Source organism: Canis lupus, chromosome 21 (genome assembly GCF_003254725.2).
Source record: "Canis lupus dingo isolate Sandy chromosome 21, ASM325472v2, whole genome shotgun sequence".
Taxonomy (NCBI): domain Eukaryota; kingdom Metazoa; phylum Chordata; class Mammalia; order Carnivora; family Canidae; genus Canis; species Canis lupus.
In genome coordinates, this window is record NC_064263.1 from 10,845,705 (window position 1) to 10,872,359 (window position 26,655).

Genomic DNA, 26,655 nt, shown 5'->3' on the forward strand with positions numbered 1-26,655 from the left:
TTTTTTTACTTATTTATTTATAGAGACACACACAGAGAGAGAAGAGGCAGAGACACAGGCAGAGGGAGAAGCAGGCTCCTTGCAGGGAGCCCAATGTGGGACTTGATCCCCGGTCTCCAGGATCATACCACAGGCTGCCGGCGGCACTAAACTGATTTTATTTATTTATTTATTTATTTTTTAATTTTTATTTATTTATGATAGTCACAGAGAGAGAGAGAGAGAGAGAGAGAGGCAGAGACACAGGCAGAGGGAGAAGCAGGCTCCATGCACAGGGAACCGGATGTGGGATTCGATCCAGGGTCTCCAGGATCGCACCCTGGGCCAAAGGCAGGCGCCAAACCTGCTGCGCCACCCAGGGATCCCCTAAACTGAGTTTAAATCTTGGCTCTGCCACTTACCAGCTGTGTGACCCTGCAGTGTTATTTAATTTATTACATTAGTTTCTTAATTTATAAAATGGGAATAATAATTCCTGTTTCATGCAATTGTGCGTATAATGTGAAATGTATGTAAATTGCTGTTTGGAGCCTGATGTTTACCATACATTACTAAGGTCTTATTAAAATACTCTAGTCCAATTATCTGTGATCTGACTTCCATTCAGCTTCTCCCAAGATGTGTTCTAACCTAGATTTTAAGTGTTTAGAAGTTCAGCAACCAGATTTGACTCCTTATTGAGCTTTGTAGGAATCACCTAGAGTAGTGTCAAGTGCATTATGCGAATGCTTGTTCAGTTTCAGGCCAGTAAAATAAATGCTTGATATTTTAGCCTACCCACCTGTCAACCTTGGGATGGTCAGTAGGAGCAACAGGTTTGGGTAAATATTTGTAATGGAAGCTGAATCAAATTCATAGGTTTTCCAAGTATAATACCACAATGATTGTATTATATGACTAGAATTCTGTGAATGTACTTTGCTCACATTTCTATAATAACCATTAATTTATTCTGTACCTATGCCATATTTACTGCATTGTTTTAAAATATGAGTGTATGAAAAAATAAAAATAAAATAAAATAAAATAAAATAAAATAAAATAAAATAAATAAATAAATATGAGTGCATGGACTGCCACTTATATAATGCTGTCTTGCTACTTAGATACATAGTATAACATATACTATATGCTCTCTAATGACTTCATTATGATTAGCTATACAGAAGAAAGTAATATAAAAAGAAGAGAGAAGGGCACCTCAGAGGCTCAGTTGGCTAAGCTTCTGCCTTCAGCTCAGGTCATGATTTCAGGGTCTTGGTATTGAGCCCTGCATTGGGCTCCCTGCTCAGTGGGGAGTCTGCTTCTCCCTTTCCCTCTGCTCCTTCCCCCGCTTGTGTGTGCTTGCTCTCTCTCTCTTTTTCTCTCTCTCATATAAATAAATAAAAAAAATATTTTTTAAAAAAAGAAGAGAGAAAAGGAACGAACATAAGCAAAAGTAGAATGATCATGTTGAATGGATAGTGAATTCCAGCAAAGACTGCCTTGGCCACTGCTTTTCTAATTTTCATATATTGGACCTCCTTAGTCTTATTATTCATGTTATATTTTTTGTTGCTTCAAAATATTATATTTGTAAAATAATAAAATCATTATAACTGTAATGTACTAAAAATATACTCTTTTTAATGCACTAAAGTTAATTATTTGGTAACCTGAAGAATAATTTAAAAATACATTCTTAGCTAACTAGGAAAAATAGTTTTGAATATCCAAATTTTAATTTCTTTAAAATAAAAACACACTGATGGATTTCCAATGCTTTTCAAAAATCTTTATTTTTTCTTCAAGATTTGCTTATACAGTAGGGATCTTTTCTGATGTTCTGCACAATCTATCACTTGGTGCAGTATCCTCTTGAGGTAGATCTTTTTATTTAAGAAAACACAAACCACAGAAAATTGAATGGTTGGTCTTAGAAGGTCACAAAATATGAAACAATCAGAATGGTACTTTAGGGTTGTAGGCTCTCTTGCCTGATTATTTTAGTTTTTTTATGTGATTTTGTTTATGGAAGAATTGACAAATAAACATGTGTGGGGTCTAATTGCTATACATTAATTATTTTTGGACCAAAGGTGATGTAAGCTTCCAGTTCCTGTCCAGTTCCTGTTATTATGTTTGTTTTTTTTTTGTTTTACTATATCTCTATCAATCAACAAGGCCTGTTTTATCCAGTCTTAGCCAAATCAAATATGATCCCTATACTCTCCCATTTGTGTTTGAAGATACAGCAAAAGTACTCATCATATAGTATTTATTGAAGTGAAACTGGTGTTTTGGTTAGATGATCATATAATCATTCATATGATTATATGAATACCTAACAGAGTTGAAATAAAGGCTGTGCAATTCAAGAATTGTTGAGAAGCTTGATATATTCTTTCCTATTATATATTTGTGGTATTTGTTTAAGGACTAAAACTCTTGGTTTAGTCCCATAGTAAAGAATTTATTAAGTCTTAGGATTTCTCAATTACTTCTAATAATGTTGTGGAAAGTTAATAAGAAAAAAAGGCTATTTTCTTATACTGTATTCTCTGATTTCAATTTCGTTTTCATCTTCCTTTTTTTCCCTTAATATAACTTCAGAGGGCTGCTGAAGTATCAAGCTAATTTAGATACCCACCCTCCTGGCTGCATCAATATTAATGGAACCCGCTACCAGAATATCCACTTACCAAACTATCGCTCAGAACATTTTCATGAATCTTTCCCTGGAGGACTTTCGAAACCAGATGAACTTACCCAAAACAGATCTGTGAACATTTGTATGGAAGAGCCCAGGTTCCAAGCTAATTTTCCACAGGTCAGATTAATTTGATATCTTTGATGGTCTCCTTAAAGTCCATATTTCCATAATAATTCATCAGCATTTCATTTAAACATGCTTTTGAAGGTATATAAAGCAATTATTCTTATAGAACAATTCAGGATGTTTCAATTGCAAGATAGCATCTATTTTTCCATTAGAGGCATCTGGCAGTTCAAGGAGAAAGACCTATGATATTACAAGATATTGAAAATTCCTGCTTACCTGACTATATGATCTTTGCATACTGTGGCAATGGTACTTGCCAAAGGAGAGGTGACAAGGATAGTTTCCCTAGCCATTGAGAAAAATAGGTTGGATAATAAAAACAATAGCAAAAGGACTAATACAGTAATTATTATTATGGTATAGAATAATATTATGGTATGATATTATGTATAATATTTTAAATAAATTGTAAAATCAAGTTGTCAAATGTTTGATATTATCTGCTAAGTACTATGCTAAAAGGTACTGCAGGCATAATTTCTCTTAATATTCACAATAGCCCTTTGAAGCAATTACTATCATCCTTAATTTTCTGAAGATGAAATTATGGCTTACATACATATAATACCTCGAGCAAATTCTTCAATAATACATGGCAGAAGTAGAGTACAAAACCAGATGTTTGACTAAAATGCTTGCTCTTGGAAAACTTCTTGCACAAATTACCCGGCGAGTGGTTCCATAAGAGCCCTAATCTTCCTATGTGGGTATGGGAGCTGCCAATGTGGGAATTAACACCCTGTACTCTTTGCCTGTAGCAGGTGGTAGTATGGGACAGTGATGTTGAATGTCTTTTTTCAGAAGGGAAGAAAGAGGAGTCAAAAAGTAGAATGAATTTGTAGATGACTCTGGAGTGAGTGTGTTGCCTTGTGTTTACTTTTTAATAATAATCCTCAAGATTTCTAATAGATTTTGCAATTTTCAAAGTTTTCTGGGCTTCACACAATGCTGTTAGGTAGGGCAGGTACTGTGATACCTGTTTTACTTCTGTGAAACTTAATGCTCCAAAAGTAAGTGACTATCTCAAAGTTGAAAGCCTGCTGTATTGCAAGGCTTGTTGTGATGCCTGCTACTCACACAGCATCAAAGTAAATATCAGGAAGAGGCATAATCTGCATGGAAGGAAAAGGTCTGAAATAGCCATGTAAATAAGATCTTAAAAAGTAACCATTAAAATAAGTTTGGGTCAGAGGCCTCTCAGTGATGAGGTAAATATAATGTACATTTCTAAGAGGAGAATTGGCCACACAGGACAGGCATCTATAATTCTGAGAGTATGCAGTGAGTTACCCTGGGATCAGGGCTATCCATCCAGCACACATTCAAAATTGGTACACTTTCAAATTCTATAGAATACCTTCTGTTCATATTACTTTTATTATGTAAAAGTTGTAAGCAACATGATTAGTATATCTTCTATTTTAAAATATGTTCATATACATATTTTACACTGTATATACATTATGTATGTGTACATTATACATACATGTCATATGCATTAAAAATACCCAGGGTTGAGTAAAAGGCATAGCATAAGAAAAACAGTCAGTGATACTATGATAGTGATGTAGTGGGACAGATAGTAGCTACACTTATAGTGAACGTGGGATAATGTATAAACTTGTCAAATCACTAAGGTGTGCACCTGAAACTAATATAACATTGTATATCAACTACACTCACATAAAAATAAATAAATAAAAGTAAAAAAATTCTAATAAGAACCTTACCTGACATTTTGAAGAATTCTAATTACTCTTAAAAAATAAAGCATTTTAATATGTTAAAAATTCATACACATATCCAGGATTTTCTCTTTTTTTAAACAAACATTGGATTGGTACTTCTTTTTTCTAAAATCATCTTTAGATTTATTTGAAATTTAACTTCCCTTCTTTTTTAGATGAAGATATTGCATATACATGTATTATGTATTTACTGTGCATGCACAGAAGGAAATATGAAACAAAGTGTGCATACCTGTTAGTGTGTCACTTCTTTTGTTTTATGTTTAATCTTGTTTGAGTAAGTTGTAGTGAGCATCTTTGTTTTTACTGACTTTTCTTTGCATTTTGTTATTTAAAATACAGATTACAATGCCATTACTATAATGTATGAAATAAACAATTGAACAGGATATAAATATTCCTACAACACAAATATTTCTTAAAGTATATTTTAAAAATTCTCCATTAGACCTGGCTTTGGATATCTGGACCTTTGTGCCTGTATTGTGCTGAAAGACTTTACAGGTGTATCCGGAGCAATAAACCGGTCACCATCATCTCGGTCATAAGTCATCCCTCAGATGTCATGGAAATCCGAATGATCAAAGAAAATTTTAAAGCAAGACCTGGTCAGGTGAGTCAGTGTTCAGCAACTATTATTTTTTAATGTATTTATTAATTTTAATTTTAGGAGGGGAGGGTCCGAGGGGGAGGGAGAGAGGGGAAATCTTAAGCAGCTTCCACGCCCAGCGCAGAGCTTGATCTCACAACCCTGAGATCATGACCTGTGCTGAAATCAAGAGTCAGATGCTTAACGGTCTGAGCCATCTAGGTGCCCCAAATTCCCTTTATCCTTAAATCATTTTTGAAAATTAGTATTCGTGCCATTATTAGAATACTTTAACTTCTTTCTTGGTCATTTAAAAATTATGTTTGTTGCTTTTTAGTATATTATTCTACATTGTCCCAGTGTGTCTGCCTTAGAAAACCATCCATTTACCCTCACAATGGTAAGAAACTTGTTTTTGATTTTTATAATTTCATAGTGACATCTTTTTCTTTTATGTGTGTGTATTTTACTTCACTCTAAAAATCATTCAAGGACATCATAATAACCTAAATGTTCAAGTAAGCCATTTAGAAAATAAAAGAAATATTATCTGTTCAGAAACTTTGTAGCTATTTATTATTTTCAAACACTTTACAATTCAGGAAGCAATACTTAAAATGTATTAAAGCTTGATGATTTGAAATATGGAAAATTTCCTGGATATTTACATTTTCCTTTTATGAAATATGTACCAAAATATTCTATGTATGGTTTTATTTGGAGAGATTGAATTTAGTGATGAAGAGGGTACTCTGAGTTGAGGTGGAAGCATACAAAAATCCAATCAGTGTTTAGAAAAGAAAAAGTTTGTAGTATTTGGTGTCCAAAGTGTGGGGGAGGGAAGGGAAAATAAAGTCGGAAAAATAAAATGGAATAAATAATGGGCAGGTGAAGATCTGGCTAAATAATGGCTTTACCAAATATTTTTAGCCCTATTCGACATTTTTTAACATTCTTTTTTTACATTATAAATATAGCATAAGCCTATTATCAGAAAGTATACAATTCATTTTTCCTCATTTTTCCCCACTTTTCAATCCTTTCTTTTTTTTTTTAAGATTTTATTTATTCATTCATGAGAAACACAGAGAGAGAGAGAGAGAGAGAGAGAGAGAGAGGCAGAGACACAGGCAGAGGGAGATGCAGGCTCCATGCAGGGAGCCAGACATAGGACTTGATCCCAGGTCTCCAGGATCACACCCCAGGCTGCAGGCGGCACCAAACTGCTGCGCCACCGGGGCTGCCCTCAATCTTCTTTCTCAGAATTTGACATATATTCCTCCAGACCTTTTCCTATATACTTAGGCATAGATAGATGTTTGACATTTGTTTGCTGGATCATTTATTTTATAATTTGCTCTTTTCACTCAATAATATATAATGGACAGCTTTCCATGTTACTGTATTTGCATATGCCTCATTTTTAAAAAAAGATTTTATTAATTTGAGAGAGAGCATGAGAGAGAGAGGGAGAGAGAATGAGCAGGGGGTAGGGTAGAGGGAGATTCAGATTCCCCACTGAGCGGGGAGCCTGATGTGCGACTTCATCCCAGGACCTGGGGACCATGACCTGAGCCAAAGGCACATGCCCTGTCTCATTTTTTTAAGGACTGCATAATTCACTATAATTTATTTAGTATTTCCCATTGATGATGGAAACTGAGATTTTTTTTTCCAATTTCTAGCAAAAGTAACTAAGAACAGGATCCAGGACCCACATGTTTAAATATATGCTTAAGTGCTTAAGTTACGCAAATCAAATTGAACAGATGGGGGACTGAAAAAAATCACTGGTTCCTAATGCTGGGATCTAAGGGTGGGGCTGTACTGGAAATGGCAACCACTTTTCTTTCTTTCTTTTCTTTCTAAAAATTTATTTATTTGAGAGTGGGGAGGGCAGTGGGGTAGACCCTGCCTCACCTTTCATCTGGTGCTGTGTGGGCAGTTGTCTAGAGTGAGAGGGGAAACGTGTTGTTATGAGGAATAGTGAAAACTTAGTTGCCCTAATAAGATTCAAAACTGGGACCTCAGAGTCCAGGATGCAGCCATCACCAGGAGCCAAGTAGCCGCATCATGCCCTTCACTGCTCTTGGATACGCACGTCATACGATATGCTTTAATATGGCCGTAGTTCCCTGAGACCGTAGGATCCATGGCAAATAAATGTGATGAACAAACCTTCCTCTATGAAGTTTCAGCTGAATCATGAAGGCATTTTCACATGATTGCATCCACTACAGTCAGAAGCACCGTGTTTAGTTCTGCTACTTTTAAGATACATTTCCATTTCTCTAATTTCATGCATCCCATAAATCTGAAGTTGATAACATTAAAAAGAAGGGAAAAAATGGAATAGGGAGAAAGTGCACAGGTATGTTTATTTTAAGTAGTTAAAAAAAATTGGTCTATTCTGGGGGTCATAGGATATTTTACTTCCAAAGTTAATCCTTCTTTGTGTTCGACTCTGGTTTTTTTTTTTTTTTCCAGCTTTATCGAAGTGTAATTGAAAAATGAAAAATTGTAAGTGCCTGGGTGGCTCAGTGGTTGAGTGTTTGCCTTTGGCTCAAGTTGTGATCCCGGGGTCCTGGGATCGAGTTCCACATTGGGCTCCTGCAGGGAGCCTGCTTCTCCCTCTGCCTATGTGTTTCCTTTCATGAATAGATAAATAAAATCTTAAAAAAAAGAAAAAATGAAAAATTGTATATATTTAAGGTGTGCAACTTGAGACTTTATTTTGAAAATAATTTCTTCACCATAGCATTAAATAGAGTATATGGAATAAGAAAGAAAGGCAGCTGTGGAATGTTAAATACAGAGAAAAGGGGGTTGCTTTTCTTCTTTACAAAAGTATTTCGCAACGTATGCGTAAGTAGAGAAAATGGTATAATGGACCGCCATGTTCTCATCTGCCATGTTCTCATCACCCAGCTTTAGTAAAAATAGAGAAGATAGTTTACTTTATAGCGTACATTGTATCACTGAAAATGTTTATGCTCCTCAAGAATTTCTGTCTTATGGTACATGCCAAGAAGAGGCTTCTAGATTTAGTCTCTTTCGGTCATCCTAGGATTCTTTCTTTCCCAGGGCAAAAGGAGAAATTCGGAAAAGAATGCCATGTAGGGCATAAGGGCTCCCAATTGGCCTAATCTGCTTCCCAAGCAGGTGATTGGGGTAAGCGCTGTAATAGCCCTGTGGCTGGCTGTAGGCACTGTTGGGAAGCTGAGAAAAGCAGGGAAAGGGAACAGACAGAAGAGGAACTGGGAGTAGGAATCAGAGTTGAGAAAAGGAGAACAATTATGTGTGATGTAAAATGGTAGTATTTACACAGAGAACATGAACATGACAATTCAGCCCCAGCTCTGTCACTGATGAATTCTGTGCCTGGGAGGGTATCTCTGGTTGGTGGTCAGTACCTGGTAACAATGCTATTGTAATTTTTAATGATCTCAGAATATTTCCTTTTTTTTTTAGAATATTCCCTTTTAATTCAGATTTTTGCCTTCACTTCTGCAATTATTATTATTATTATTATTATTATTATTATTATTATTATAAGAAGCAGGGATAGGACATCAACATGTGGTTTTCCAACCTGAAAATAGGAAATTTTGGGGATATCACAGGGGTCTCAGCTTTTGAAGATCTGTCATGTAGATGAAGGGTTAGATATTTTTCCTTTGGGATCCCAAAGTATAGAATTAAGACTAATAGTAAAAAGTTTTAGAGAAATAAATTTTTATTCCATATGATGAAGACATTTCTATCAATGAGACCAATTCAGAAACTTAGAAAGCTGTCTCCCTGGAATGTTAGGAGGTTTGAGCTAGAAGGATTTCCACCTCGGCATTATTGACATTTTGGGTCAGATAGTTCTTTGATGTGGCATGTTGTCCAGTGCATTACAAGATGTTTACCAACACTGGTAGCTTCCACCTTCTAGCTGCCAATAGTACCCCTGACTTGTGATGATGAAAAATGTCTCCAGACATTGTTAAATAACCCCTGAAGGGTTATTGGAGGTCAGAATTGCTGGCAGTTGAGAGCCATTATGCTAGGTCAATACTTGCCCAACACAGCTTATAAGTGCTCTTAGGATGGTGCTAATGTGCATCATTACGATGCTCTAGGATGAGAAGGGAAAAATTAGGAGGCAGAAGAAAAGGTGAGGGGTCACAGTGCCTAACTCATATTCTGGGGACTCTGAGCTTTTGGGACCTAGCTTCATGAATATCATCACCTAAAATATATATTTTTTTTTGCCTACTCAACTAAAATCCTTTTTGGGGTTCCGTAAGTTATTTTGGCTGCTATGAGTTCTTGAATACTGTTATGTGGTAGAAACCTTTGAAAGAGAATTTGATTCATTTTCAAATTCATAATTATTTTCCGTATTTGGAGTCATCTACTCCCAAATAATAGGGTTTGGATATGAATCAAAAGAAAAGGTAGGATAGCAGTATAAGGATAAAACAAGTTAAACAAGAGTGAAAATGATATAAGAATATTCTCAGATACTTGACATTTTTTGTCATGTGAATGAAAGATTATTATATTTTTTTTCCTGTGGGATCCTGAGGCGTGAGAATAGGAAGAACATTATTCTTTGAGAACAAATGATGGTTTAGTGCCTGCTTTGGGAAATAGGATGTGTTTGCCTGGGTGGTGGGGAGGCAGTAAAGCTCCTCATCTCTTGGGTATGCTCAGCACTCCTGAGTCTCCTTAAGAGCAACCTGCTGTAGCAAAGGACCATCACCTACTGCCCTGACTCTGGTGGTGGCTTGGTGAGCCCTCAGCACTAAGCCTCTAAGCCAGGGCAGGCTCATTTCAGAAGATGCAAGTCCATGAGTGCGTTGGATAGAGGCAAAGAGGTTGGATGCTTGGAATTCTGTATTCATCCCAGTTTTCTGTCTTTCTTACTTTTTTCAATTAAAAGATTCTTCTTTATTCCTTCTACTTCTTTCAGGCTACTTCTTTAGTTTTCTTAAAGGAATATGCTCCTTTGAAAATTCTCTGAGAAAAAAATGAGAAAGAAAATGCATTTTTCTTTGGACCTAAAATAGTTTGGAAAATACTGTTAGAGATACATCACTCTTAGAAATTCATAGTACTGGGATCCCTGGGTGGCTCAGCAGTTTAGTGCCTGTCTTTGACCCAGGGTGTGATCCTGGAGTCCCGAGATTGAGTCCCACATCGGGCTCCTGGCATGGAGCCTGCTTCTCCCTCTGCCTGTGTCTCTGCCCCTCTCTCTCTCTGTCTATGTCTATCAAGAATAAATAAATAAATAAAATCTTTAAAAAAAATAAATTCATAGTGCCTCTTAACATATTACTAGTTCTGAGAAGTTGACCCATTTGCTTATTCAATTTTAATAAATTTTATTCAGCCATTTACTAACACTTTCTCACTTTCCTTCTTTTGGGTGTTGATGTAAACTAGTCTTTTCGCTTTGGGGACCAACCTCTTTCTGCTGCTTCTACTTATTTTCACTCCAAATGCCTGACATTGTCTTTGCCTGGGCAACTCTTCTCATCTTTCCCAACTCATCTCAATGTCACTTCTTGAGAAGCCTTCAGGGATTCTTCATATTAGGTTGTTTCTTGATCTTTTCCTCTTAGAAGCACCTGTGTACTGTCTTCAATGCTATTGTAGTTAGACTATTTGCTTAATGCCTACCTTACTCCTAATCAGAAGGTCCAGGAGCCCTTTCAAAGATGCATTCACAGCATAGTGTCTGGGACACAGAGTAACCCAATTCAAATCTGTTGAAATAGTGAAAAACACATAATATATAACTAGTTTTTGGGACCTAGCTCCAGAAGTACTTTGTAGATAGATGATCTTTTCCTCTTTTTTTTTTTTTTGCATACTCTGGAAGATCAAGCTGGAAAAAAGGAAGTTACAGGTTAAAAAGAAAAAGGAGAAATGCTTATGGCTGAAATGGCTTTCAATTAAAGGTTAGGTGGCCAATTCTGAGTCTAATCTGTAGGGTCATGGTGGTGATTTTTCTTAAGCTCAGAAGAGGCCAGGGGAATGTACTTATGAATTTGGTTGCAGGAGAAACACCAAAGGCAAAGGAAAACAATCCATGGGTAACATCTGGGCAGATACAATAGGTCCTTTTTCATCTCCTAAGCCTCATTCCCTGGGCTAGCAGTGGTACATCCCTTGTTCCTAATTTCCATGCTTACCTGACAAATGCTATCAATGTTTCTTAGGAAATAGGTCTTCTTTTTGCAAGTTTCGGTTTTATAGTCACATTTTATATGTTCTCATCCTATTTTAAATATCACTTTTTTTTTTGTATCTGTAGCTTATAGTTTAAATTGTAACAATAGTTGGCTTCCGCAAAAAAAAAAAAAAAAAAAAAAAAAAGTTAAGGCAAAGGAAGTTCTTTTCATCAGGCCATCTGTGTATCATGTACTTGTGTAGGCTTAGGAAATGGTCTGTAGCCTTCCCAGATTTTGGGGGGTTACTGGCTAGCTCGCTCCTACTATCCCTCAAGGGAGTTTCTATTTTCATAAGAGGGAAAAGAGGCAAATCTTGCTGCTGCCTAGGAATGAATTTGAGCAAAGCAAACATTTTTCAGCTAAATTTTACATCATGCTATTATGTAAATTATGTTAATTTATTGTCTTTTCCTGCCATTTCTTTCTTTTTGTCTCATTACTTCGATTTGGCACTTACATGTAAAATGCATGCTTCTCAAACATTTTCTCTGGGTATTTCCCTTAAGGGTTCCTGTGAAATAAAGCAGAACAAAGCAATTTCCCATTTGCTGATTCCCACTAAAAAGTGTGTAAACACTTTATCTTTGTTAAGGATAATAATCCCTACTAATTAAGTGCCTAAGAAGTTCTTTCATAAAATTTGAAAATATTATAGTTAAAATTTTTATTGTATTCCTATGAGACATGTATTGTTCATCCTATATGATGCAGGAAATAATGTGCCTCAGGTTAAATTACATGTCCAAAGTCACACAGCTGATGATGGCACAGGTGAGATATAAACATGGACCACCCTGGCAGAAAGGCATGCTGCTAGCTAGCTGTTTTATACTCTCTCCCGCCTCACCATCCATCGATGTTTAGGGAATTCACATTTTTCTTTCTTTTTTTTTTTCTTAAGATTTTATTGAGAGAGTGTACACACAAGCAAGGGAGGGACAGAGAAAGAATCTCAAGCAATCCCCACGCTGAGAACAGAGTCCGATGTGAGGATTGATCCCATGACCCTGAGATCATGCATGACCTGAGCTGAAATCAAGAGTTAGATGTTTATCTGACTGAGCCACTCAGGTGCCTCAAGGACTTTTATGTTTCTGAAACTCCTATTGTTTCTGGAAAGCCATGTTGCTGGAGTCCAACAACAAAACAGGATTGCTATTTAGGAGAGAAATTTACTGAAACTATGAAAATGTTAAGAGAAGGACACAATTGAAAGTTTTGGATTGTCTGTACTCTTAGCTTTTCTCTGTTGTGGAGAGTTAAAGGTTAACCTCTGCTGCTAGAAAAAAATCTAATGCTTATTTTCATATACTGTGCCAATGTACAGGAAAATCAAATTATAAATTCAGTAGTTTGACTTTTATTTCTAAAAATGGAGATAAAGCTTTTAAAGCTGAAAATACAAAAAATATTTACAAAATATAAGATACAGAAGTACTGTCATATGTCTTACAATTTCAGTTAAAGTTAAACTAATTTTTGAATACTGATTTAATTAGGAATCCAGAAGTTGGAATTTTAATTACTTAAAGTGCTACAGTGTTTCTTATACTGACACTGACTTCTTACACAAGAAAGACATGCTACTCTGGTAGGTTTTCCTAGGAAGTTGTGATTGTTTTCTGCTAATGCACCTGGATTCTCTCCAGCAGAACCTCCAGGCAGATGTTTGCTGACAGGACTGATGGTGATCAGAGGCCACTGTGCAGTGTTTAGATGGTGGATTTTGGAATCCAACAGCCTGGATTGGAGGCCTAGATCCCCCACTTAGTACTATAACCATTGACCTACTTCTTTATTAAATGTGGTCCATAATAGTAACTTCTCTTTGCAAAATTATTCTGAATCTTTTTTTTTTTGTAGTAAGGAAACTATTTTTATTTTTTATTTTTTTTAATAATACATTTATTTTTTATTAGTGTTCAATCTGCCAACATACAGAATAACGCCCAGTGCTCATCCCGTCAAGTGCCCCCCTCAGTGCCCGTCACCCATTCACCCCCACCCTCCGCCCTCCTCCCCTTCCACCACCCCTAGTTCGTTTCCCAGAGTTAGGAGTCTTTATGTTCTGTCTCCCTTTCTGATATTTCCTACCCATTTCTTCTCCCTTCCCTTCTATTCCCTTTCACTATTATTTATATTCTTAATTAGAAAGACGTAATCAAGTGCTAAGCATGGTGCCTGGCATATAGTAAGTTCTCAGTAAGTTTGTAGCTGTTATGGTTCTTATTTCAGAGAATGACTGGAGAACCAAGACAGGATTGAACTGGGTTGTTTTGTTTTGTTTTGTTTGCCTCATTCTGCAGCATGGAGTAACTAAGTCCTGGCCACAGATTGGTTTAGAAACAGTCATTTGAGGGAACTGAAGATTTGCCTCCTGTGGTCGACTAGCCTGTAGGATGAGTGCCTTGGGTTGGGTTTCCTGGGAAACAGACTGAAAGGTAAAGATTTTCCTGAGGGAGGTTTTGGGAAGTGTGCTCGCTCGGGACAACATCTATTAAGGAGTAAGGGACTGAGAACACAAGGTAAAAGTTGAACTGTGCTAAAGTCTCAGCAGAGGCCTCAGCAGATCTGATAGGAGTTCTGCATAAAATGACAGTTCAGTGTTTTCATATGTTGCAGTCATGAGGCCAAAACTTTGTGCTCTCCAGCTGATCAGTCTTTGGAGGTGAGATATCTCCAGAGAGAGATACTAAGACAGAGGCATAGAAGCTTCCTTCTATGGCTAGCAGTTCCTTGGGGGGTGGGGAGGTGCTCAATAAATGAGCTCTGCTGGAAACACTTGAAACAGGTGGGAGATTGAGGAATTAGTGTTTTGATCCTGAAAATTGGGAGGCTGGTGGGGGTGGGGTGGGGGAAAGGAAGATCTGAGCAAGGCACCAGTTTCCACTACAAGTAACATTTAAATGTATTTATTTATTAGACATATTTATATTCATTTATATATTTATAAATATATAAAAACTGTAGTAAATATATATTTTGTGAGAAAATTCTTTTTTAAAACTTGAAATTAAATATGAGACACATAAAAAATCCTAGCTTATCTAAACTCATTGAACTTTAAAAATTTATAGTCCAAGGGGATTAAGAGGCACAAACTTCCAGCTATAAAATAAATAAGTTACAGAGGTAAAAAGTGTAGCTTGGGGAATATTGCCAATAAGATTGTAATAACTTGGGCAGCCCAGGTGGCTCAGTGGTTTAGCACTGCCTGCAGCCCAGGGTGTGATCCTGGAGACCTGGGATCGAGTCTCCTGTCAGGCTCCTTGCATGGAGCTTGCTTCTCCCTCTGCCTGTGTCTCTGCCCCTCCCCCCCGCCCCCTCTCTCGTTCGCTCTCTCTGTGTCTCTCATGAATAAATAAATAAAATTTTTTTAAAAAAAGATTGTAATAACTTTGTATGGTGACACATGGTGATTATACTTATTGTGGTGAGCATTTTATAATGTATATAATTGTCAAGTCACCATGTTGTATCTCTGAAACTAATATAATATTGTATGTCAACTCTACATCAATTAAAAAAACAACTTCTAGCCCAAACACCAACTTTGGTTTTTTTGCTTATGGTTGGGGAGATGGGATATCTAAAGGGTAGATTCTTTAAGGGATCAAAGTAACCAAAGTAACACAATTGATGACAAAGTTAGATCCAGAATTCACATGTTCAGGTTCTTCTTCCTCTTTGGACCTTTATGGGCTTAAAGTCTGGGTTTTATATTTTGTTCTTCAACTCTAGTAATGGATCTTTAGCAGTGTTTTTCAGTCATGCTCTATAATTACCAACGTTTGGATTTTCTACCAAAACAAATCTTGTAGTAAGGTATGCTTTCACCTAATTTAGAGAAGCAAATCAGAGATGACTTTAAAAAATCCCAAACCTAAGAAAGCATGAAAATTACTGCTTCGTATGAAATGTTGCATCTCCTAGTAATTACCTGAGATGGACATTAATTATGGTTGTTGATATTTTTCATGGATTCTCAATTAAAGAAATAATGTAGAATCTGCTTTTTTTTGTGGAAGTAACTGATTGAAGCTTGCATGAATACTTCTATATCCTTTCATTGTTATTTGTATTCAGAAACACACATGTGCTTTCCTGACATCTGTATTCTAAGTTGTGTGATTCATTATTTTTAAGCTGGGATAACCTGATTTCACATATTTTTCCATGAGTCAGAGGCAAGTCTAGCTGTTAGTTTGTTATTGTCTGTACTTTTACATAGCAATCCTGCACTTGCCATCATTCTTCTGCTTTGTATTTTTAATCTCTTAACCAGTCACTTTGGGAATAGTCTTTCCAGTTTTCAATGAAAACCAGACGAGAATGGTCATGGATTCCGTAAAGATTAGTAAAGTTTTTGTTATTATTATTTATTTCATTTCATGGGTTTAAGTACAACCAGGAAGTCTGCATCAGTTGTTTTGATCTTGGGTTTTGCTTTCATTTGTGTAATTCTTTAAAAAAAATGTTTTTCTCTAGGGCTTCACAAATCTTTTGCTTGGGCAGCTTAGAAACTCAGCTGGGATAGATGATAGATTAGCAAGGCAACAATGTGTCTTAACCATAGACCAGACACAGTGGTGGAAATTACCCCAAAAAGGTCACAAATGTTCGTGAAACATAACAGGACATCTGAACTCTGTGAAAATTCAACATCATCTAACTGCTTTAGTTTGGCTTTTCTTCCAGGGGAAAAGAAAATAGTCCTTCAGTGCCTAATGAAAGCCTGCATGATAAATATGAACCTAAATAGGTCAATGTATTCAGAGAAAACCAACTGTTTAATATTAAACTTGATTTATCCTATTGGTATTTTTAGATGCCTCCTTCTACCTAAGTACAAAAGAGAACATGGTGAATAAAATCTCCTTTCCTGACTCACATCTCCTTCCGGCTACTGCCCCATTTCCCAATTCTTCGGTTCTGTGTCTCTCATTTTCTCTTAAATCCACCAACTTTTTACCCACAGCACCCTAGAAAAACATTTCCAAGGTCAGCAATGACCATGTTATTGCTGAGTCTGGTGGTCATTTTCCAGTCCTTAATGGACTTGACCTCTCAGCAGTGTTTAGCACAGCTGATCAATTACTTTATTGAAACATCCAACTCACCTGGTTTTTCTCCTCATTTTCTGGCTTCACTCAGGCTCTTTTTGCTGTTTCTTGTCACCCCCATGACCTCTAAATATCAGAACACTCCAGTGTCCATTCCTTGAATTCCCTTTCCTCTCTAGTTACACTCATTTCTCTGATGATCTCATGCAGTCTTATTGAGGCATCTGGTTGTTATCATCTCCCAAATGTATATTTCCAGCCTTGCCTCCAACTCTAAAATTCAAACTCATGTATCCAGTTGTCTGCCAGAAACTTCCACTCAATGTATCTAAAAGACATCTTAACAAATCTAAAACTGAACACCTAACCCTAAGCCTCCCAAATTCATTTCACCCACAGCCTTCCCCACCTCTGTTAAGACCAACCTCATTGTTCCAGGCTGCACAGGCTGGAAACCTGGATATTATTCTTGATTTTTATTATTTTTTAAATATAGTTAGTAATCTATCCACACATTTTCTTGGCTCTGCCTTCAGAACATGTCCACCATTTCCACAGAGGCCCCCTGGTCCAGTATACTACCATCTGGATAGCCTGCTAACTGGTCTCCCTCTGTCTGCCATTGTTCACCTACCATTTAATCTTAACAAGCATCCTAGAATGATTATTTTAAAATGAAAATCAGATCATGCCATTTTTCTGTTCTAAATTGCCCAGTTTTCACCCTGAGTTCTACTTAATGCCTATTGACTTGCATCTGTATAAATGTGTGTGAGTGTGTGTGTGTGTGTCTATGTGTGAGACATATACACACATAGTGGAAGGGGGGAAATCACTGGCTGGGATACACTAAGAAAAAGGAAGGATGGTTAGGAGACAATGTCAGGAAAGTCATGAGGAGTCAGACTATATGGAGTTTATAGGACATTATAAAGACTTTGGATTTTACTTTGAGTGAGGAGGGGCCATTGGAGGCTTCTGAGTAGAGGGATGGCATGGTCTGACTTACTTTTTAGTAAAGTTACTCTTGCTGCTGTGTTAAGATTAGATGAAGGGAAATTAGCAGAAGTAGTAAGATCAGTTAGGAGACTGTTGTGGGCATCCAGTTGAGGTGTGGTAGTGGCTTACACCAGGGTGGTGACCGTGGGAGCTGGTGAGAAATGGTCAGATTCGGAGTATATTTTAAGTGAGTGCTAACAAGATTTCTTGATAGACTAGGTATGGAATGTGCAATAGAAAGTCAAGGTTATCCTCCAAGTGTTTGATCTGAGCAACTGGGACTTCATTGAGAAAGGGAAGGCCATGGGAGAGCAGGTCCTAATGAGCATTTGTAGAGCTCAGTTTTGAAATGTAAATTTGCAATGGCATTCAGTGTGCTTTCATTAAATATTTGCTGGGCTAGCCAACAAAGTCGCTAATCTCAGCAATCTCAACTCTACTTTCCACTGTGCTAGGGCTATTCCGGAATGTAAAGCCCTTCTGTCCCCACCTGTACTTGTCTTTGGGATTTTGAAGGAGTAGTTGCCTGGCTTGTAGTTAGAGTACTATGATCCTGAGGGTCAGATTATTCCATATACAGATGTGAACACACAATTCCTCTTTTTCTTTCTTTTTTCATCATAAGCTGAACCCTGGCTTCCTTCTGTTGCCTCTGAGCTCTATTGTGAGGGAAAGATGGGCTTGCTTCTCAAGGTGATCCATTTTATGAAGGCAGTGGGATTCAAGCTGCATGTTTCTTTCCATCAGTTTCCCATCAACCATCTCATCCACATTTCACGGTGCCAAATTCTGCTGACACCTCTCCATTGTTGTTATCATACCCTGTGTTATTTTTGCTGTTTTAGTTTGTGTTTTTAAAACCCTAAACTGTCATTTTAGTGTTTTGTTTTTTTGAGGGAGTTGAGATAAATACACACATTCCATCACAGTTCATAAACATCTCATTTACATATTCTGCTAGAATCTTTCTAAGATGGAGTCTATTTTTTTCATGCAAATATACAAGTAAACACTATTTTTTTTCTTCAAGTAAACAAGTAGACATTAAAATATTGTATTTGTCAAAATGTTTACAGTCATGATGTTACATTAATTGTGATGGGTTCTGTGCTCCTGGCTCGTTATCTCCTCTCTTACTTTTAGAACAGTCCTCATTTGTGAAATTGCATGAGCTCCTAGTATAGTCGCTGGAAAACTTTGGATTCATGTGTTGAATGTATGAATAAATTATAGAAGAAATACCCATTGTTGAAGTCCTTATTCACTCTCAGGTTAATTCTCCAATATTTAACTGAACTGATATTTGAATGCATACCCACTATGGGTAAAATGCTATGGAATTTACAGTATGGACTTAGAAATACTTCTTGATCTAAAGACTTTGTAAATGTATATTAATACAGAGAAAAATTCCATAAAGTTAAATAAGTGGGCTGTAATAAAGGGCATAAAAGTCAAATATTTTAGGGGTTCAGGGAAGTGAGGAATTTTCATGGTGGGGAAAATCGATTTCTTCATGAGAGTGGTGGCATTTGAGATGTGTCTTAAAGAATTGCTAGAGTTCAATATGAGAATAGGAATGGAATCATTCTAAATAAGTAGACTAGTAAGTGGGAATGTGAGAGGCTAGGGAAATATATTAGCTGATCCATGTTGGCTTAGGGGATTAGAGGGGCCAAGGAGGAATATGGAATATAAAGTTGGAAAGGATTTGGAACAGATGTGATTGGCTATAGACTGTAGGAAAGAATGTGGGTGTTTTTCCTTAGGAGGACAAAAAAGGTTAATCAATAAGAGATTGCTGTAATCAGACATTTTCTTTGATAAGATTGTTTTAGAGGACTTGAAAATTGATTGAATGCTGGCAGGAACAGATATATATGATATTCCTCTGAGACTTAAGCCTCTGTTCTGATAAGGGCATAGGTTCTATGTTCAAACATAAGAGAATCAGAAAGAGAGGACAATTTGGGAAGATAATGAGAATTTTAAATATGGTACATTTAGAGTGAATTTCAGATGGAGACGTATAGCGGGCATAAAAACTAGAGCTTTGGAAGAAGGGGTTAAAAATAAGACCTGACAATAATGATTAAAGACTCTTAATATTCTGTGACATTTTCTCTGGCTTAACAAGTTTGTTACATTGAAAATATAGTTTTTTTTTTAAAGAAAATATAGTATTTAATATAGTAACATCTCCTTTAGAATCATTTTTATTTGTTATTGCAAGGCTCTTGATTTAAAAACAAACACATTGTGGCTTTTAAATTTCTTTTCCATGTTGAATAAATCATTGTGCAATGACATCATTTTTACATTTAGTTCTCAAATGTAAGATGATTATGTAATATCTGTTTATATTTTTGTGGGACTGTTATAAAATCATTAGTCATCTGAGCACTTTAAAAAGTCAATGCCATATTGAACAAATAATTTGAAGGAAAGCACTTTTACTCAAGGATATCAAAATAGAAATTCCCCCAGGTCTATTCTTACAAATTTCATCACTTCATTTTCTTACTCTTAAACTGGGTGATGTGTATTTTGGTACATATATTATCATAACATGAACCATACTCTTTCTCTACATCTAGGAAACTTAAGTGAGACTAAATTGAGTCTCAGCAATGTCTTATTGTTTACATTATAAATTACGTTTTAAAAATATATAAAAATTATAAACATTACAAAGGCTAATAATAAATTTTTAAAAGGAGATGTATATGAGTTCTCATTTTCTGCCTTCAATTTTGCTTCCCAGAAGTTAATATTCCTAATGCTGTATTATGTGTTCTCTTCAACTTATTTCTCTATAAAAAAACCCACTCATAACTGTTTTTTAAATAATGTGAGCTTAACTACACATATTATCCTGAAAATTTTTATTTTTTTATTTTTTTATTTTTTTTTATCCTGAAGATTTTTAAACTGAAAACTTGTTATAAGCATATTTCCTTATTAATGTTCTAGGAGAGGTAGAGAGCCATAGATATCTGTATTTTACTATCTCTTCCTTTTGAGAATTTTTTATTTTTATTTTTTAGCACTATTAGAAATATAGTGAGGAGACATATCTAGAAAGAAGGTGCTATGGTCTATGGCAAAAAGGTTACTGCCTAAGTTTTCCTCTAGGATTTTGATGGTTTCCTGTCTAACATTTAGATCTTGAATGCATTTTGAATTAATTTTTGTGCATGGTGTAAGAAAGTGGTCTTGGTCTGGTTTCATTCTTTTGCATACTGCTGTCCAGTTTGGGATGTGTGTGTATACACACACACACACAGGAATATTACTCAGCCATAAAAAGAATGAAATCTTGCCATTTGCTATGACATAGATGGAGCTAGAGTGTATCATGCTAAGCAAAATAAGCCGGAGAAAGACAAATACCATGTGATTTCACAAAACAAAGGAGCAAAGGGGAAAAGAGAGAGACAAACCAAGAAACAGACTCAGAACAATAGAGAACAAACTGATGGTTACCAGTGAGGAGGTGAGTGAGGGGGATGAATGAGATAGGTGTTGGAATTTAAGGAGTGCACTATGCCATGATTAGTGCCAGGTGATGTATGGACGGCTTGATTCACTACATTGTATACCTGAAATGAATATAACACTATGATAACTAACTGGAATCTGAATAAAAACTTTTTTAAAAAATAAAGAAATTGAAAGATAGTGAGGAAGCATTAAAGAATCACTACACTACTGTTTAAGCAACATTTTTGGGCAATGCTACTAGAATATGATTCTAAGATCTCCAGTCATTGTTTCAAACCACACATGCTGAAACCATTCTGTATGTACAGGCCTCCTTCAAATTTGAGGCAATATGACTGGGCAAAGACTATATTAAATTCTGTGTTCTTATTCCTAGCGAGTTTAAGAAAGTATCAGTAACTTATAAAGGTATTAATCCCAGAGTTTGAGAGAAACAATACTATGTTTTATCTGTTCAAAATCAGATCAACTTAAAAACTGTACTGATATATATGGCCAGCATCACAAGAGGGAGGTTTGTAAGCTTCTTCAGGACCTGTGGGGATGTTATCACATGCAAGTATCTTTTACAATGTTTGCGTTGAAAGAATGGACTAGAGAGATGAATATTTGGGAAGATACATGTTTTCCATTAGTTGAAAGAATGGACTAGAGAGATGAATATTTGGGAAGATATATGTTTTCCTTTAGAATATGAGATTATATCAAGCCAGATATGCACTCAGACGTATCAAGACTAACTTTTTTTCTCTCTATTCTGATGCCTTCTTGGCTTAGATCTTCTTTTTATGATCTAAGAGTTAGTTTACAATGAGGGAAACATCAAGTGTGACACATAGGCAAACAGATTGGTAGCCTGGAACTCTGTTGGGGTTCTTGCTTTCTGCTAGCTACAACTTTTACTGCATAGAGGCTCTGGCCAGCATTAAGTAGTATGAAGTAAAAAATGATGGGTGGCTTTTACAGATCACACCATCTTACTAATGGAATAATTAATATGTTCTCATTCGAAAACCTATTGATCTTGGAGTTATTAGAAACCAGAATGCAAATGAAATCAATATTAGAGTCATAATTATAATGAAATACCATTTTAATAGTACAAATAATATTTAAATAATATAATTTCATAATATTTTATCTTAATATTTTTATCATACTAGCAATAATTCCATATCACATCAGTTCCCAATCCTGAACGTATATTAGATCATGAACTATTAGTATGTTTGTGATTTCTTGTGAATACCTACATTTTTATTTTAGGGCTTTCACTGATTTCCAAGCTACCTTTCTTGTTTGACTGTGAATTCTTTACATTTCTCCACAGTGTCTTCACCTCCCTTTATTTCCTCTTATAGCATCCCAGTGTGACCTACATTAGTTGGTTGACACAGGGAGCTTGAGGATTTTAGATTTGCTTTATGCAACCCATTCTCTATCACAGGGCCCCCAGGACCATGTCTGTGCTTTGACTTCAGCTCATATTTCCCCTTCATTCTTATTGTTGTACATCTCTTCTAGTAATCTTCAACAAATAACTTCTTCCTCCTACTCCAGTTGATTTTTCATGTGACCCTTACCCATTTTCCATGTTTGCCTTAGAGGAGACCGTGACTTGCCATAGTTAAGAACTATGTAGTCAGACACACCTGGACTGAACTCTGTCTTCTCTTCTTACTAGTTGTGTGATCTTGGGAAAAGTTCATATTTTTAAGTCCCAGTTATTCAGTTTCTTTAACTATAAAAGACAGGTCTCCAGAGGTTATTGTAAGATTTTGGAAATAAAGCACTTAGCACTGCCTTTGGCACATGGTACTCAGTGAAAGCATGGCAACCCAAGTTTTGAGAAGTTAGCATTGGAAAAAGGGGACTCATTTCTCTAAAAATCAGGAAAGGATAAGATATTGTGTGATAAGAAATTAGGACAATTGAAAGAGCTTTTATCATACAGTTAAAAATAATAGTGTGTATAAAGTTCTTATCCATAACCCCTAAGTTAGATGTGTTTTCAGAATTTAGAATTTTGTAGATTTTAAAAGGTATGTATGTTTTATATATTATATAAGTTCTCTAGCAGGTTATGGGGTAAGATTCTTAAGCAAATAGATACTTCTGTAGGAAAACACTTCTGTATGAATTTTTGTACAGAGCTTTTAGTCTCCCACTATTACCCTCCCATAAATTCAAGTCAGATAGTGCCACCAAATGAGTTCTGAAGCTTACTTTTCACAACATTTGAACCTGAGGATTATGGATAAGAGATTGGGATTCTGAAAAATAAAAGGTGATTCTACATTTTCTTATTGTGAACCAAAAATTATCCTCTCATTTCAGTGATGTGGGTGTTTTCTACATTTCCTAAACATGGGGCCATGTATACTTTTCTTCTATTTCTACACCTCATTCCCCTTCCCAGGTGCCCTTGCCAGTTCACTCCAGTTTATTTCTTCTGAGAATTAAAGGAGGGAATGAAATAGAACTCTTTCAGTAGGAGTTCCTTGTTGGACATGGAAAATTCCGGTCACATTGGGAAATGTTTTGTTTCTTTATTCCTGGAATTTGTTAAAATGTGAAGTGTATAATAATATCTGGAGAGAAAAAGACATTAAAATCATTAGTCTCCATCTCTTCCTTTGTGGTTAAAAGCTCTGTCCTCTTAAATATCTTAATTCAAAAGGTATTTAGACAATATTTGTGATATGCTAACAATTTTAGATTATGTGTATTTTTATATATATATACTTATGGGTTTTTAGAGCAATGTATATTGTCTTATTGACTGATCAGTGTTGCTTTTTTCCTCCACTAATGAGGATCTATATTGATTTTTAGTTCATTACTTCCTATTTTCTATTGATTCTGGGGACTTGCTATGAGAATGAAAATTGTAATTGAATCATAGTTTGGTAATACATAATTATTACTCAGAATACTCAGAAATGATTCTAGTTTTTTTGTTTGTTTGCTTTTTAGTGTCCTACTGAAACCAAAGCAACATTTGGGGTCCACCTTAAAATAGTAGGAGATTGGACAGGTATGTAGAGCATAGAGTTTTAAGTTATACGCTTTGAAAATAATCAGTTATACAATAGTTCACATGTGTTTAAGTGGTAGGACTACTAGCACATATAGAAATGTATATATGTTCTCAAGCTGTTGTTTTGTTTTCTCTTTTCTTATACAGTTTTGATAGTCATATTTTCTTCTTGTCAGATAGATTTTTGGAATTCAGATACTTTGGATACCCACAATTGTTTATAATGTTTTGATTGCTGTGCTTATAAATCATCGGTTTCTGCCTACTTGTCAGATGCATGGGCAATAGTGAGAAGAATGAAATGTGTTTTTTTTTTTTAAAATATATGATTTTAAAATCAGTGATTGGTTTTACTCTAAAACTAATAAACACCTGGGATTAGGATTTATATTGAGATTTAAAACTTCCAGTCTTGCATGATTGTTTTGTGATATTACCTATGTGTGTATAGCAACTGCACAGCATGTTTGGAAGAGTGGTCACTTTTAATAGCAAATCTATTAGTGATTTGTTACTCACTTATTTAGTAAAAACTTGTGTATTCCCTGAAAGGTGCTTTGTATTAAGAGTTCTGAGTGAATAAAAGAAACATTATTCATTCTTCTGTTCCTCTGGTCCAAAGAGTGATTGACAAGTGAGTGCTCAGTAAATGTTAACTTATTGGCTAGTTGCTTAGCTTGGATGCTCAAAAGGAAGGATGCAAGTATAAACACTAATGCAAGTATAAATAAAAATATTTCCTAATTGAGTGCTAAATTGGAGCAGGGAATCAGAAAAAGATAGATTTAGTGTAGTCTGGGGTTCTAGGAGGAGCTTTATAGAGAAGACAGAATTTGAGCTGAACCTTGAAAATCAGGCAAATGAAGAAGGAAGGAGGTCATTTTGGTAAAATTCACAGCGTTGTCAAAAACCAGGGATGGTAATGCATAAACCATATATGAGAAAAGTGAGTGAGTCAGCCTAGCAGAAGCAAAGATTTTATTCTGGGGAGTCCTAGGGAAAAAGCCATTTAACATCAACTCAGTGAAGATCTTGAATGCCTTGACAAAATATTAGAATAACTTAGAGATGCTAGAGAACTTTTGAAAGATTTGGAACACCATAATAACAATAGTATTAATAATTTGTTAGTTGGATGGATTACAGTGAAGGAAAGGACTTACTGGTACTGGAAGGCAGAGGAGAAGAGTCAGTGGAGGTGTGGGAATGGAAAGAGGACTAAAAGGAATGGATTTGCAAGCACAGGTCTGAGAAGCTAGCACTGGAAAGGGGACTAATTTCTGTACAAATTAGGACAAGATATTATGTAATAAAGAGATATTTTAGGAAGAAGGATAGTTGAAAGAATTTATATCATACAGTTAAAAATAATAGTGTGTATAAATTCTGTATCTATATAAAGGGCAGCCAGTTTGCCATTGGAGACTTGATAAAAATGGAGAAAATATGCTACATGGTATTTAATGGGCAAACAATGAAATTAATTGAAAGATCTTTGAGCAGTAATGACCTATTTGGAAATGTGAAAAATCAGGCCTCAATAGAAATAGTTTATTTGATTGCATTCAAGAGAGATAATGGTAGCCCCTTGTTTAAAAAACACTGGTATAGTATGAAAATAGTGATTCTCAGGATACACCCAGAGCTTGTTGATATAATCATAGCTGTTTTGCACTATTTGACAAATGAGTAAAGTTCTTCTTTGGTAAGAATCCCAATAAACTAAGAACTAACTTCAGTAATGAATGGTAATTGATAAAATTCTATATCTGAAGGGAAACAAGCACAATGAAGATATAATTTAATTCATCATGGTAAGGAGAAACTTCATGATGGATTATTACTAGCTATTGTTCACAAATTTCTTCATAAAGTTATTTTCTATTGTCAGTTGCTCATTAAAGAAATGGTTTCATCATTTATTTCAATCTTTTCTGTTAGGAACACTTTAGTTTTAATTTTATCCTCCTTTTTAATGTACTGTGCCATTGAGGGAGAAATAAGATCATTCTATTCAGAGTTCAGTTCCAGTCAGATGCTTTTCAATTAATAGACCTTCTTGGTTGTTGACTTTAAATATTTGTTGACTTGGAAAAAAAATGTCAAACATTCATGCATAAAACTCCTAAATAGCTCTGCCACTATCTGGCACTTTACTTCAAAAAAAGGTTTAGCTGTCTTAAAACAATGGAATTATAATTATGGAAGGAAAACTGGGAACATTACTCCTAAGATCAAGGATCATTAGTTGTTGGTGGTTTTTTTTCTTTTTTTTTAAGATTTTTTATTTATTTATTCATGACAGACACACACACACACAAAGAGGCAGAGACACAGGCAGAGGGAGAAGGAGGCTCCTGCAGGGAGCCTGACGTGGGACTGGATCCCGGGTCTGCAGGATCACACCCTGGGCTGAAGGCAGCGCTAAACCACTGTGCCACGGGGGCTGCCCTGTTTTGTTTTTTTGTTTTTTTTTTTCTTCTGTGAAAATTAATTAAAACGTAGTATTAAGAGCAGTAGAGGTAGGAAATAACAAAGGGGTACTTAAAAGTTGAATATCAGAGGTCTGCTTTTCTAAACTGACAGATATTTTATAGTTAGATTTTCTTCCCAGAAATATGTTCTGCCCTGGGCAGGTCTAAAGAACAGGTTAAGATTACCCCA

At 35.8% G+C, this 26,655-nt stretch overlaps 1 protein-coding gene across 6 annotated transcripts in view; it reads left to right on the top strand.

Moving 5' to 3' along the window:
• NOX4 (NADPH oxidase 4) overlaps window positions 1-26,655 on the top strand; it is a 179,319-nt gene that overhangs the window by 74,786 nt on the left and 77,878 nt on the right. For all 6 annotated transcript variants that reach the window (XM_049099071.1, XM_035703753.2, XM_035703754.2 and 3 more), the window contains 4 exons: window positions 2,593-2,809; window positions 5,018-5,182; window positions 5,496-5,558; window positions 23,928-23,988. In XM_049099071.1, the coding sequence (XP_048955028.1) occupies window positions 2,593-2,809; window positions 5,018-5,182; window positions 5,496-5,558; window positions 23,928-23,988 (506 nt within the window). The remainder of the gene's footprint in view (window positions 1-2,592; window positions 2,810-5,017; window positions 5,183-5,495; window positions 5,559-23,927; window positions 23,989-26,655) is intronic.